This window comes from Schistocerca gregaria, chromosome X (assembly GCF_023897955.1).
Source record: "Schistocerca gregaria isolate iqSchGreg1 chromosome X, iqSchGreg1.2, whole genome shotgun sequence".
NCBI classification, from domain to species: Eukaryota; Metazoa; Arthropoda; class Insecta; order Orthoptera; family Acrididae; genus Schistocerca; species Schistocerca gregaria.
Genome location: NC_064931.1, coordinates 529642670 through 529657881, shown reverse-complemented (window position 1 = coordinate 529657881; position 15212 = coordinate 529642670). Strand labels below are relative to the sequence as shown.

At 36.0% G+C, this 15212-nt stretch overlaps 1 protein-coding gene across 4 annotated transcripts in view; it reads right to left on the bottom strand.

The window, feature by feature from the left end:
* Window positions 1–3761: 3761 nt before the first annotated feature.
* Window positions 3762–15212, bottom strand: part of LOC126297977 (beta-1,3-galactosyltransferase 5-like) — a 160300-nt gene continuing 148849 nt past the window's right edge. For all 4 annotated transcript variants that reach the window (XM_049989293.1, XM_049989290.1, XM_049989292.1 and 1 more), the window contains one exon: window positions 3762–8621. In XM_049989293.1, the coding sequence (XP_049845250.1) occupies window positions 8603–8621 (19 nt within the window). In that variant the 3' untranslated portion in view covers window positions 3762–8602. The remainder of the gene's footprint in view (window positions 8622–15212) is intronic.

Here is a 15212-nt window from a genome sequence, read left to right as displayed (position 1 = left end):
ATGCACTATCCTTTAAATATGTACTTTGAGTATTGCATGAAACTTGACTAACAAGAGAAATTAAAATATTCTAAAAAAGCATCCTGCAGTACATTATAATATACAACACATACAAAAATACATTAAAAGGAAAGCCACTACACAGTTTTACTTAAATTTCACAAAACCAAAAAACTACTATGCTGACAAGAGCTCAACAATAAGTTCCATGCAACACGATTCTTTCATAAAACGTTCTAGGACAGAGACAAACATTTATTTAAGGTGCCACAACCTTCATAGCAAGAAAAAAATTAACATAATTTGCTAGAAATGACAAAAATTATGCTTTTTAAGGACTAGGAAGTATTTACTGAAGAAAGGCACATCAAATACTCTAAATGATTAGATGATATCTGCTAGAAAGACGGAATTTTTTTCTTGGGGGGGGGGGGGGGGGGGGGGGAGGGAGGAGGTGGTGTAACACATTGAATGAAAGAACAGAAATCTAGCATACACACAGCCTGACCAACTGGAACACAATTTACAAAGAGAAATGTAATGTATGGTGGGAGATGAGAGAGAAGTGAGGTTCACAGTGAAAAAGGGATTGAAATAAAAGCTTTTTACTTTTTTCATCTAGCATGCAATACGAGAGATCTGCCACATGCATAATATGTACAATCATTTACACAATGGATGGCCAACAAATTCAACAGAGTTCTACATAAAATAAATGCTTCAAATACTTGATATCAATCCCACAGCTACACTTACTACTTTATCAACGTGAAGCTAGTCACACAACAGCTAAAAACAATGTTTCCCATTTTTCTTGCTGGTGCTTCCAATACACAAACTTAGCAACTGTAAATGAAGAAAGTATCTCTTGGTGCCTAAGTATGCATCAGCACAGAACTGAAAATGTCGGGGTTTGAAGTCTACTCTGTCCTAGGATTTTGTCAATGTGATTTTTTGTCTAATAAACTGTATATGAGAAAAGAAAAGAGAGTTGTACCACAGTTAATGTTGTACAGAAAACTATAGGCACCTCTTACAACTTGCTGAATGTGCTGGTTCATCAGTTTGAGGAGTGTGTGTGTGTGTGTGTGTGTGTGTGTGTGTGTGTGTGTGTGTGTGTGTGTGTGTGTGTTGCACCATAATGGCTTTGCATACTTCATAGCAGTAAATCTTAAGCATTACTCTTCATGGATATAAACATTTTAATGTACAGTTCTGACTTTGGGTTAAGCAGGTGGTAGACTTTCGTTTATTGATATAATACTTAGGAACTGAAATCAGTTTACAAAGGAGACTGCTTACAAATCACCTGTGTGATCAGTTCTAGAATGTTGCTCAAATGTGAGAGACCCATACCAAACTGGACTAATAGTGGATACTGAACAAACACAGCAAAGGACAGCATGATCAGTCACATGTTTGTTTGATCCGTCACAGAGATATTGAAGGAGCTGAACTGGAAGACTCTAAGACAGATGTAAACTATTCCAAGAAAGTCTGCTAAAGTTTCAAGAACCAGCTTTAAATGATCACTCTAGGAGTATACTACACTTCCCTTTGTACCACTCAAATAAATGTAACACAAAGTTGACTATTGTAGACAGTATTTCTTGTGGGAGAGGGGGGTGGGGGGTGGTGGAATGGGATGGGTGAAAAATGAAACTGTTACATGGTTTAAGTGTGAAGAAAAGGGAAGGTTGGCTTTCATCATGACACATATGCTGTGGGGAGTGATGGGAGAGGAGGTAGGAGAAAAAAAAGAATACAATATAGGCATATAGGCAGAAGAAACGCTTATTTGTAAAGAGAAGATGTCTTATAATCAGCATTACAAAAATATTATGGGTGCACAGTCAAAATAAAATAGAGAAGTAAGAAAGCAAAATAAAATGCAAATACATAAAAGTTTGTCAGAAAAAACAATACTTTAACATTAGACACACAAATGAGTCAATGTAAGACACTATAGAATAGTAGTCAGGAATTAGTTCTGTATCTATGCAGAAGAGTAAGGTGCAAATGTGCTATATGAGTGAATGAATTATATAGGTCATAAAATTTAACTGGAGTGAATTCAGGCATACTCAAGTTGGGCACATCTATGAAGAAAGCTGTTGCAGGTAACATGCAAACAGATTAATGTGACATTTTATTCATAAGGAAATACTCTAAATCCTAAAATTTCTGATACTCGTGCTCATTTTTTTTTTTGAAGATGACTAACGAACCGAAGAATGCACAAAACATGTTTTACCTGTGGATCTTATTCAAATGAAACCCCGTGAAGACACTGAAATGTCAATTTTTGACAAAGACTAAATATGAAGTGAATGCAAATTTTTCGGGTGCCAAAGACATGACTGAAGGAAATTTTAATGCAAATTTTGTATCTGCATGAGGATGATTTGAATTTAGTTCTCTGTTCAATTATGACATGTCATTCCCCTTTGTGGCACTTGAGCAATACTTAGGGAGCACTTCTCCTGCAGCTATAGAAGAAATTTACATCAGCACACAATAACGATGATATTACTAAAAGGCTACAGCTAAGATTGTTATCCAATTTAAAATTGGGAAACTGCTTTTTCGTGGCTGTATTTTAGGTATTAATGTCTCAGTCGTACATCGATGTACCATGCAATAAATAATACCAGGACTGCAAACAACACAAAATGTTGAGACATGTTTTGGAGGCTGTTCATAATGAGGAAGAATGGTAGTTTAAATCTCCACACTGACATCATCAATTATGTTTAATGAGGTTTCCCTCAGGCAAAAGGTACAACAATTCTTTCAACAGGACTTTTGACTATCATACTTGTCTAATAGAGCTATGGCAATGTATTTAATGATCTTGACATCAATCATGTTATAACTAAAATCCTGTTTTCCAATAAACAAACGTGCAATATGATGATACAATGTGTACCGCTTTGTTTTCATCAAGTGCCCAGCTGTTCCCTTCCACTAACAAACAATAGAAAATTTCAGTCTAAGATATTTCAACAGCAAAGTAAAAGTGGTATGAATTTGGCCTTATCATATATAGCATATTCAAACTTTTTTTCGCTACAGACCTGGTGATACCTAAATGAAACATAAAAATTTCCACATACATCACCTGCCTGGTATTACATGTTCATTCCCAATAAAGAAACTTTGCAGCTTTAAGTTCTTTAACAATTAAATAACTAAAATACTTCAACAACTTCTCTAGTAACCCGTACAAAGAATACATTAAAAACTCAGGTGCGTCCACATGCCCAGATGGAGGAAGCTTGCTCAGCCAACACACAGACAGAAGGTGAAACACAAAAGTAAGTCTTGGTTGCCAGTCTCTCAGAGCAATCTGACAAGATATAATCATACATATTTTGAATTATTAAGTAAAGAGCAGTCGCTATAGTTCATATTCAAATTGAGGTAATTAACTTTCACTGCACATTCATGAACCCTATTGTATCTTCAGAACTTCAGATCACAACTCTAAAATACAGGCATGGAGTTCTTCATATTTTGATTCTATCATTGAAAGTGCGTGGTAAAAGGCATTCTAAATGTTTTTGGTTTCTGTAACATGTATTATGAAAGATGTAAGTATGATTAGAGATGAATGTAAACCGATCAGCCATGTCTAACCTGTAATGTGTGACACACACACACACACACACACACACACACACACACACACACACTGTGAGACAAGCTAACTGTGAAACAAGATATATATCTTCTTCAAAAAAATACTGATTAAAAACATGTCAGCTGTTGCATCTGTTTACTGTGACAAAAACATGCTTGTTTACATCAAATTGAAAAGCAAACATTCTGAAGTCAATTACACACTTGACATTTTGGATACGCTCAGTATGCACGAGCACTTCCACCACATTGTCTTTAACACTTTCCTTTGTGTAAAGAAGATTACTAAAAACACCAAGTTTGTTTCTTAGACTACAATGAATAAGAATATCACTCAAAATAATTTTCAGTAAATTCAAACACCTCGTTTACCTATCTGTTTCATGATCATTAAACAATAATGTTTATAATAAATGTCATTTTATTCAATTTAGTAATGAGTAAACAATATATCATATTGTTAAATTTTGCTTTACAAACATCATGAGTAGGTCTACTTCATTTATGCAATGAAACCAATCAATTGTTGACTCAATTTTCATTAATACTGTGCACAGTTTTCAGTGGTCCTACAAAGCTGCAAGTTTTAACTTCTGCAAATGTTCTTCAGGACAGTTAGCTAGTAAGGACATGTATAACTGATTTGCCAGATTTTATACATAAAATTTGGAAAATGACACAAAAAATATCATAATTCACTTTTCACAAGTGCATATATCAACACCAAAGCATTTACAAAGCATCCAGTAAATTCTAATAGTTCATGGGGTAAGTAACAAAATATAGATTGATCCCATGTTTACACGGAATGGTATGCATTCCACTCCATATTATTTATAAATCTTCTACTTATTATAGTTAGAAGTTCTAAGTAAGATCCTAAGATAATTAACAAACATTTACAAAAATATTTAAAATAAAGCTACCACATTTACACATCTGACTGCCTCATTTTGCCATGTTTTATAATAGAAAAATAGAATTAAATCACCACCCTGAAACATTTATCAGCAACAACCACCACAATTCTGCACACTTCTGGAAAGTTGTCAGAAATAAGCATTCTTAGTAACAGTATAAAATATGATATGATAATGCAACTTCTTTAAAATCTTTTCCACTGGGTACTTGTAGCAAGATCAGACCCTCTACATTTAAATAATCAAAATTTCATTGACATCGACTAAGACCAGATGTACAGAAAAGGGAAAATAAATATTGGCCTTGTTGAACACAGGGGAGATAATCATACAGCACCAAACTTATGTATAATGTGAAATGCATATACTTTTATAGTTATATATCCAAAAAATACTTGTTTAACTTCCAGTTACAGTAAATTACACATTTTGCTCTAACATTAAACAACCTATTTCCCTTGGTTTTTCTAATACTTGATATTATACAGTCAGCAATTAACAGTTCACTGGGGGCTCCTTCTAAAAAAATTTGTACCACTGTGTAGTGCAAAATCTCTCACCATGGTCTGTGCTCTCCCATTAATCTACCTATTACTAACAACAAGCATCTTAAATGTTAGGAATATTTTAATAATGCTTCTGAAAAGGGGAAACAAGAATATTTACCACCAGATGCAGATCCTACTCACCAAACAGACAGACTTAAGTGTCTCTGAAATCATAAATGGTAATGAATTCTAAATTTTGAGAAAGAAACATTCCTTTAAGTTTATATACGAAATAAGAAAAATGGTTGAGCACATGTTTTCATGTGAATAAACTACACTGAAGCTTGCACTACAATCCAATGTCTTACCAGTTCTAAAAAAAATTATAGTGCACTGTACACTTTACTAGCTTACTTCCAATCTAAAGCAAACAAACAAAATGGTGGGAGCATTAATCCCAAGTCTGGAAACTAGAAATGTCACTGCACTAAATTGTTGAACAAATGGATACCATTTATTAAGTAAACATTCACGGAAAAAGCAATGAAATAAGTCAACAAGAATGTTGAGATGACAATTTAGGCACAAATGAAAAAGTATATCATCAAATAGTTTGGTTAATTATGTGTTTAATTTTTTCTGTAGATTTACCTTTGCTGTAAACGTCAATGTGAGGAAAGGAGTATGCAAGAAAGAATTCATTAAATTTTATTCTGTAAATGTATACAAATGGATAAAAATTCAGGTAGGATACTTCAGTAGTGAATATAAAAGGATCATTTATGGACTGTGACAAGGCCTTTGAGTGTGAAGGACAGCTAACCTTGTTGTGTATTAGTAAATGTAAAAACCAAATATTAGAGCTGCAAAAGCAGTAAAGTTTGAAGACAGACTCCTGTTGTCATTGTGAAAAAGCTGTTTGAATCAATGATCCACACCATGAAGCACAAGAAACAACAGAGTTCTGTTGAAATACTGAAATTCCTTCAAAAGAACATGGAGAATTTGAAATGAAAATGAAGGAAAGAAATGTTTACGGAAGAAAAGAAGAGACAACTCAAAGAGGAACAGGAAAAAAGAGGAAGAAGAGAAAGTAAGGCTGTGCAGGGAGACTACAAAAAAGGCAAAACCAATTTCCAAATATTCTGCTACTTATACATCAGCTTCACAATACAAAAAATGTAGTTTATTACTATCACTTTTAAAGAAATTTTACAATTATTTGTTTTCAATTCTTAAGCTATGATTCCCCATATCTTCTTTCCCTCAATGACCAAAATAATTCCAGTACACAAACTATGTGGACAATTCAAAAAATTAAAAGTTTTTATCCAAATAATATGTCATTTGACTGGAACTAAACAGGTACAGGAAATTGTAGCAAAGTTTTGAACAGCAAGATTTTAAATGAACAGAGTATTTCCTAAATATAATCATAATATGGCTAAAACTTCTGTGCACAGTACTGATAAAACATCCTCTATATTCCACAGGCAACAGCTTTCCTCTAGCACACATCATTAATGAAGATAGTATTACACACTCCAGCTGCAAGAAGTCATTTTGTCTGTTACAATCTTCACTCATTTTACAGTAGTGAGGGTATATGGGTGTGGGCAGCAGGTGGAAAGAGGGGGAGGGAGAGGAACAAGTGATAACCAGAATGCTAACAGCGACATTATGAAAGATATATAAAGCATAAATATTATAATTACAATTTTTTCTTCTTCATTGTTTCTTCTTTCTGAATATGGATGGAATTGCAAAGGAATTTGTATTAATCATCACCAGTACTGTAACAAACTGGTGACTGGCACTCAGTGTTTTAGTGCACACAACAGGCAAGAGATTTGTTGTGCTACCTCTCACAAAGGTTTTATATATTTACAACAGGAAAATGGTCTATAATACTGCTACAACTGAGATCGGTGGCAAAAAAAAGTGCTTTAGTATAAAAACAATTTATGTATTCTTGCTGTAATACTGGAAATTGAAATACAAGACACAAAAGAAATATAGAGCACCTACAGGTATATAAAAATCCTGGTAAAAGTAGCTACCTGGCAATTAGTATATGACAGTATAAAATCTTATTTGAGAAGCTGAGTGAATTTATAAAAATAATGGTGCAGATTTAAATTAAATGGCATACATTAAAAAAATAAATGCTTGTAAACAAGACAAAAGGAGAAACCCAACTGTAAAATGCACAAATGAACACACATTACACAAAATAAATATTACATGATGTCATATGCAACAAAATTTAAATAGTTGGGTTTCAAACATTCAGTCTTCATATCTATACACAACAGCGTACAGGTAACAACTATCTATTAAAGACATTGCAACCTGAACCAAAACTAATGAAATGGGAAACATATACAATAAATAGCAATACATAATGAACAGCACTTTACAAAGAATTTGCCATTATATGACAAGTCACATTTACAACAAGTACACTACGTGCATTTTGACCTTCCATCTAAAAGCTTTTTCCACAGATCAAACTGTTCGTGAAACTTAACCATGTGTATGCTGATTACTTTTTGCACAGCACAAGGGTTGAATGTTATTCGTTTATTCATGAATTCATTTGCATGAGTTCTTTTCACTTTCCTATCCTGTGCCACTATTCCTGTCATAAACACATCTTCAAGTTTTAAATATGTTTTGTTAAGTGCTGTTGCATACAAGTCATGCACCACATCTCCCGTTAATAAATAAGCTGGGCCAGTAGTGAAATCAGGGAACACAGAAGGCCGATACTGGTTTGGAGAGACATAATATTTAGATTTCTTGTTCCGTATGGGTTTCCACCTTTTTGCTAGTCTTCCAAAAATTGTTCTCTTGTCTTTTGAATGCTTGCTAACAAAACTAAGTAGTCTTGGAATATTTATAAACATGTCATCATCAGTCTTTAGCACAAACTTTATTTTACTGCAATAGCTATCAACCCATTCCAACATAGAAAGTGTTTTTAAAGTTAAATTATTGTAGGTATCAAAAAATTGTGCCATTATGATATCTCCATACATATCTGATTCAGTGGCTAGAGTCTGATTAGTTTTGTTATCTTGCACAGATCCAATGAGAAATGACATGGCAACATCTTTTCGTTGCTTGAAGCTTCCCCACGTTTGTCTAATGGCCATGCGTGCTTCAAAATGAGCTGGGGCTGATGTAATAATTATTAAAATTTGCAAATTTTGCCCATCATCTATACACAAATTTTCATTGGTAATGAAATAACCTGCATCAAATATGGTATTTGTCACAACAGCTTTGTCAGCAGGATCACTATTATTTGGTTTTGTTGCTGCTTTAACATTTGGTGCACTCTTCTCAGCTGCAGCTGTATTTGCAACTGGCTTTGGCTGTTTAGCAGCTTCACGAAGTGTTGTGTTGTGTGTTGAGTTTTCACCCATAGGTACAGAAACTACTCGTGAAGCAGCAGTAGAAATAGCATTTTTTGAAACTTTAAGAGCAGCAATATTGTTTTTGGATGCATCTACCTCTACAATAACAGAGCCATCTGGTGCTGTGATATTAGCTGCCTTTCTGTTTCCTGTAACACACATTTGTGATATTAATTGCAATTAATGAAGCATATAAAAGAAAAAATACAAATAATACTTTCAAAGAACATTAGCACTAGCATCAAAATCTACTTATTAAATGCCATCAGCTTTTTAAAAAGTATCTATATATTTTATGTACATAATCCAGCTCCACCTATTACGTAACTTGCATATCTCAAAGAGCACTACAAAATGGTTATTAATTTAAAGATAGGTAAAAAAGGCAATTTTATGGAAACATATCAGTGCACCCCCCCCCCCCCCCCCATACACACACACACACACACACACACACACACACACACACACACACACACACACACACACACACACACAGGAGAGCGACATAGAGACAGGCGCTCAAAAAGAGAGAGAGAGAGAGAGAGAGAGAGAGAGAGAGAGAGAGAGAGAGAGAGAGAGAGGCTAAGAACATGCTAACTACAAATATGCAACTGCTATGATTAAATTCACCACTACCATCTTAACAAATTAGCAAAATTAAAAGAAACGTCACATGAAATCATTAACATACAACCTGCAATCTTGAGTTTATAAATAATGGGTGCAGAAACAGTTAGCATGCATGCATTCATTCAGCTTTGTAAGCACCCACCTTCAGCATCGCTTAGTTGCTGTCAATTCGTATTAGATATTGCACGAAGCAAATTAAAGTCTGCAAAAATGTTTGCTGACGGATGTGCAGTTATCAAATTCCTCTGCAGCTCCCACAGAAATATACTCTAATTTGTATTAAGATTCTGCATAAATTCAGAAATTTTGCATGGAATTTTACCTGTATTTTCGTGAAATGTACGTAATAAGTTATTTATATCTAAGTATTGCTTTAAATTTACGATAATGATTTTACTCTGCAAAAAATACGAAGCAGTTGAAAGCCACTGTCTTACACCCCTCGCGGTTACCAAGGCAAATCATTTGTTACAAGCTACTTCTGAAATAAATCACTTAACAATTCCTTACCTTTATGTAAAAAACATTTCAACCAATTGCTTCTCCCACAGTGCAGCAAAAATTATCAACAGAAATGTTTAGTGACTAACTATGAAAATTAGGGAAAATTGAGCTGCTTTGAACATCAATGCATTTAAAGCAGGAATAATGTGTAACAGAAAAGAGTGCTAGAAATTTAACTTCCTTTTTAAAGAAACAAAAACGACACTTATATGTGGCTTACTGCAGACTGATTACATTTTGACAAACGAAGTTTTATCTCACACATCTATAGCATTTCCTGACAAAATGAGAAGAAAAAGATGAAGCTTATGTATATGCAAAGATTAAAAAAATATTAGCAAGGATAAGAAGTAGTTTCAGAAAATATGTTAAACATGAAAACAGACCAATGGAAGCGGAGAAAAATAATGCTTGGCAGTCTGTAGTTCAACTACAATTGCTAAAACCACAAAACATCTTTGCACTCTTCATATATTCCATAAAACCCTGAGAAATTTCAGAAGTCCGACAGTGGTTGAATCATTAAACGAACACCAACAAACACAGCAGTCTTGGGAATATTTATTTCTTGTTCTAACTGACAGAAAACTGTTTAGAAAGTACCGAGGATATACAAATGATCACTTCCCTTGCACCCACAGAGTAAACAACGGAGCAAGACGGACCACAGATCATTCCGAAGTGAACCAGTGGGTGCTCCCTTCCCTGCTGCTCACAGTGAATAATCAAATGTGAAATCATATTGGTGCTCTGTGAGCTACAGACTACAGCTAGTGCGGCTCACGTAATCGCTGATGATATACATGGAGGGTAACACAACATCAATGGTGTATGTAAAGAAGATATTAAACTTTTTTTTCCAAAATAAGAAACATTTATTGGACTGCTGAAAATTGACATTTTCTTTTCAAAAACAAGAGCAGATTTATATAAGATGTCAAAGCCTTCAGTGTTGTTGTTTCAAGAATTTAGCTTCTTTTGCTTTTTATCTTTTCAAGGCTGTTCAGTTCAAACATGTAGCTGACTTGCATCTCATTTCTGTGTAGTTTGGGTCATGTTTCTCAATATAATAAATGATACTACCATTGAAAGTTAGAAGGTCTGTAATAAATGCCTTTAAGTAAAATTGAAATCTGCAAATCTATCACCTCTAATTGGGCTGGCAATGTTAATTTATCAGCTGGTAATGAAACCTGAATGCTCTATAGTTTCCAATAATGGTCGCATGTGCTAGGAATTCTACATTTGATATCTAGTTAATATCATTTACACACTTCACTTTCTCCTCTTTCAATGAGATAATGAGATTTCTCTTGGATGGCAAAGAAAAAAAAAAATTCCCGGATTAAATTACATCACACACAAATATTAAAAGCAAAGCTACCAGATACAGCTGCGATTTTGTTGGGCAAGAGAAGTTACCAACATCTGGGATTTCTTTTCCAGCAGGATACAAAAATCCACTGTCCTGTCCAGGATCTAATTTGATACAGTACACTTTGCAAAGAAATCAACCATTGCCAACCTTCTGCAACTGCTGCCACAAGGGAGTCCACTAAAAAAAATTGAAAACTTTATATTTATTTCCCTGTCACCAGCAGAATCTGGCTGACAAGGGAGGAAAGGTGGTGACATAAGGTTTCTAATCACTGGACTTTGCACCAGTGTTGTTTGGTCACCTCACTATGTAATCACAAAATCAGAAGAAAGTACTGCAAGAAAATATTGTATCATAGGTTCATGTTGGCAGTTTTTAATTTTAATAACAGTGAAAAGTAATTAAATCCAACTCCAAGATCTGACTCCAATATGTTACGATGACTGAAGTTGTTGATAGACATTTTCCAAGCTTGGTTTTCTCTATGGGAAGAAATCCAACCATGCCAAAGAAAACTGTTTATGGTACTGTGTAAGAGGAAGATATGGAACATGGGTAACAAGATAATACAAATTGATCTAAAAATAAGGTTTGAGTGTGATCTTTGTTGCAGGAAACATCACAAGGTTGTAACATCACAACCTTGTGAGTAATATATACTAATTTGACACAAAAGAAATGAGACTACCTGCATTACTAAGCAACTACTTACCATGACCTATTGGTGAATGACTATTTTTCAAACTTGAATTGTTTCCTTATGCTGTGACATTTCATCAAATTTGATCAATTCTGTAGCAATGTATGAGATGTTTATCACAGATGTATTTTTGCAGTCTGTCAGGAAACGTCAGGACAAATGAATCTAAACTGATGCTACAAATTTGTGTAGCTATCAAATATATTAGTTACTGATCACTACCTTGAATAAAGGACCATTTGTGTCTACAAAGTACACACAGACGCTGCTTCTTTGTTCCAGTAAAGTGCACTAACTCATCTGTATTAAACTCCTTGTTGATTATCACTAAAACGTTTATTGTACATGACACAGCATAAGATCCCAGTTCAAGGTTAAAAAGATGTTCCTTTTGCATCAGGAGATTTAAAAATGAAAATATGCAAGTATTTTAACACTGACAATGGAGTGCTAGTCTCAGTTGGGCACAGATTACGGTGCAGGTGGATAGTGCCCAAGTGGGTGTTGGGCAGTTAACCAAAAATCTACATCTACATCTACATCCATACTCTGCAAGCCACCTGACGGTGTGCGGCGGAGAGTGCCCTGAGTACCTCTATCGGTTCTCCCCTCTATTCCAGTCTTGTATTGCTCGTGGAAAGAAGGATTGTCGGTATGCTTCTGTGTGGGCTCTAATCTCTCTGATTTTATCCTCATGGTCTCTTCGCGAGATATACGTAGGAGGGACCAATATACTGCTTGACTCCTCGGTGAGGGTACGTTCTCGAAACTTTAACAAAAGCCCGTACCGAGCTACTGAGCGTCTCTCCTGCAGAGTCTTCCACTGGAGTTTATCTATCATCTCCATAATGCTTTTGCAATTACTAAATGATCCTGTAACGAAGCGCGCTGCTCTCCATTGGATCTTCTCTATCTCTTGTATCAACCCTATCTGGTACGAATCCCACACTGCTGAGCAGTATTCGAGCAGTGGGCGAACAAGCGTACTGTAACCTACTTCCTTTGTTTTTGGATTGCATTTCCATAGGATTCTTCCAATGAATCTCAGTCTGGCATCTGCTTTACCGACGATCAACTTTACATGATCATTCCATTTTAAATCGCTCCTAATGCGTATTCCCAGATAATTTATGGAATTAACTGCTTCCAGTTGCTTACCTCCTATTTTGTAGCTAAATGATAAGGGATCTATCTTTCTATGTATTCACAGCACATTACACTTGTCTACACTGAGATTCAATTCCCATTCCCTGCACCATGCTTCAATTCGCTGCAGATCCTCCTGCATTTCAGTACAATTTTCCCTTGTTACAACCTCTTGATACACCACAGCATCATCTGCAAAAAATCCTCAGTGAACTACCTATGTCATCCACCAGGTCATTTATGTATATTGTGAATAGCAACGGTCCTATGACACTCCCCTGCGGCACATCTGAAATCACTCTTACTTCGGAAGACTTCTCTCCATTGAGAATGACATGCTGTGTTCTGTTATCTAGGAACTCCTCAATCCAATCACACAATTGGTCTGATAGTCCATATGCTCTTACTTTGTTCATTTAAAGACTGTGGGGAACTGTATCGAACGCCTTGCGGAAGTCAAGAAACACGGCACCTACTTGTGAACCCGTGTCTATGGCCCTCCGAGTCTCGTGGGCGAATAGCGCGAGCTGGGTTTCACACGACGGTCTTTTTCGAAACCCATGCTGATTCCTACAAAGTAGATTTCTAGTCTCCAGAAAAGTCATTATACTCAAACATAATACATGCTCAAAAATTCTACAACTGATCGACGTTAGAGATATAGGTCTATAGTTCTGCACATCTGTTCGACGTCCCTTCTTGAAAACGGGGATGACCTGTGCCCTTTTCCAATCCTTTGGAATGCTTCGCTCTTCTAGATACCTACGGTACACCACTGCAAGAAGGGGCAATTTCCTTCGCATACTCTGTGTAAAATCGAACTGGTATCCCATCATGTCCAGCGACCTTTCCTCTTTTGAGCGATTTTAATTGTTTCTCTATCCCTCTGTCATCTATTTTGATATGTACCATTTTGTCATCTGTGCGACAATTTAGAGAAGGAACTACAGTGCAGTCTTCCTCTGTGAAAAGGCTTTGGAAAAAGACATTTAGTGTTTCGGCCTTTAGTCTGTCATCCTGTTTCAGTACCATTTTGGTCACAGAGTGTCTGGACATTTTGTTTTGATCCACCTACTGCTTTGACATAAGGCCAAAATTTCTTAGGATTTTCTGCCAAGTCAGTACATAGAACTTTACTTTCGAATTCATTGAACGCCCGCATAGCCCTCCTCACACCATTTCGCTTCGCGTAATTTTTGTTTGTCTGCAAGACTTTGGCTATGTTTATGTTTGCTATGAAGTTCCCTTTGCTTCCGCAGCAGTTTTCTAACTCGGTTGTTGTACCACAGTGGCTCTTTTCCATCTCTTACGATCTTGCTTGGCACATACTCATCTAACGCATATTGTACGATGGTTTTGAACTTTGTCCACCAATCCTCAACACTATCTGTACTTGAGACAAAACTTGTGTTGAGCCATCAGGTACTCTGTAATCTGCTTTTTGTCACTTTCGCTAAACAGAAAAATCTTCCTACCTTTTTTAATATTTCTATTTACAGCTGAAATCATCGATGCAGTAACCGCTTTATGATCGCTGATTCCCTGTCCTGCATTAACTGTTTCAAAGTTCGGGTCTGTTTGTCACCAGAAGGTCTAATATGCTATCGCCACGAGTCGGTTCTCTGTTTAACTGCTCAAGGTACTTTTCAGATAAAGCACTTAAATTGCAGTAATCTTTCAGCCACTGGAAATCTGCCTTCAAGATGCTAGCAGTCAGCTGTTTTCTGCAGGCAGTTCTGTGATCTGTCTAGAATATGAGGTCAATATGAAAAATTGCACCCTCCATCGTCTTGTAAAGAGTGAAGATGTGTTTGTCAATTTGCAGTGAATTACTGTCAGTAACAGGCTCAATGTTTCCTAATAACTTGCATTTGTGACATTAAGAAGTTTGTTGGTGCAAATCTGTGCCTTAAAGACAACAGAGCTAGTTTTTATTTGTTGTTTTCTTTCAAATTTTAGTATTAGGACAGATGGGGAGTGTGTGTCTTGTATAGAGACACAGGAGGAGCTAGTCGTCGTTCACCAATAGAAGAAGATGCTGTTTGCCACAGTTAGCTGCCTGCAGGGTGCTGCATCAGGATGCAGTCCCAGCACAGAAACTGGTATGTTGTGTGTTATACCTCAGGTATTGTCTGTTTTAGCCATAAGGCTATGCTGCTGAGGCAGGCTTCAGTGCACTTGATACGGGGAAACTGCATTCATCTCAGGGTAGTGACAAGTTGTAATCCACTAATGTGGTTCAAGGTAGAGGGTGAATGTGGGAACTGGCTGTCTGGATTCAGCACTTTACCCTAAAAGTGGACAAGTGGCCTACTCCTTAAAATAGTGTCTCAGCAGGCACAATGGTGGAGGGGTTAGATAGTTATCAGGAGATACAAT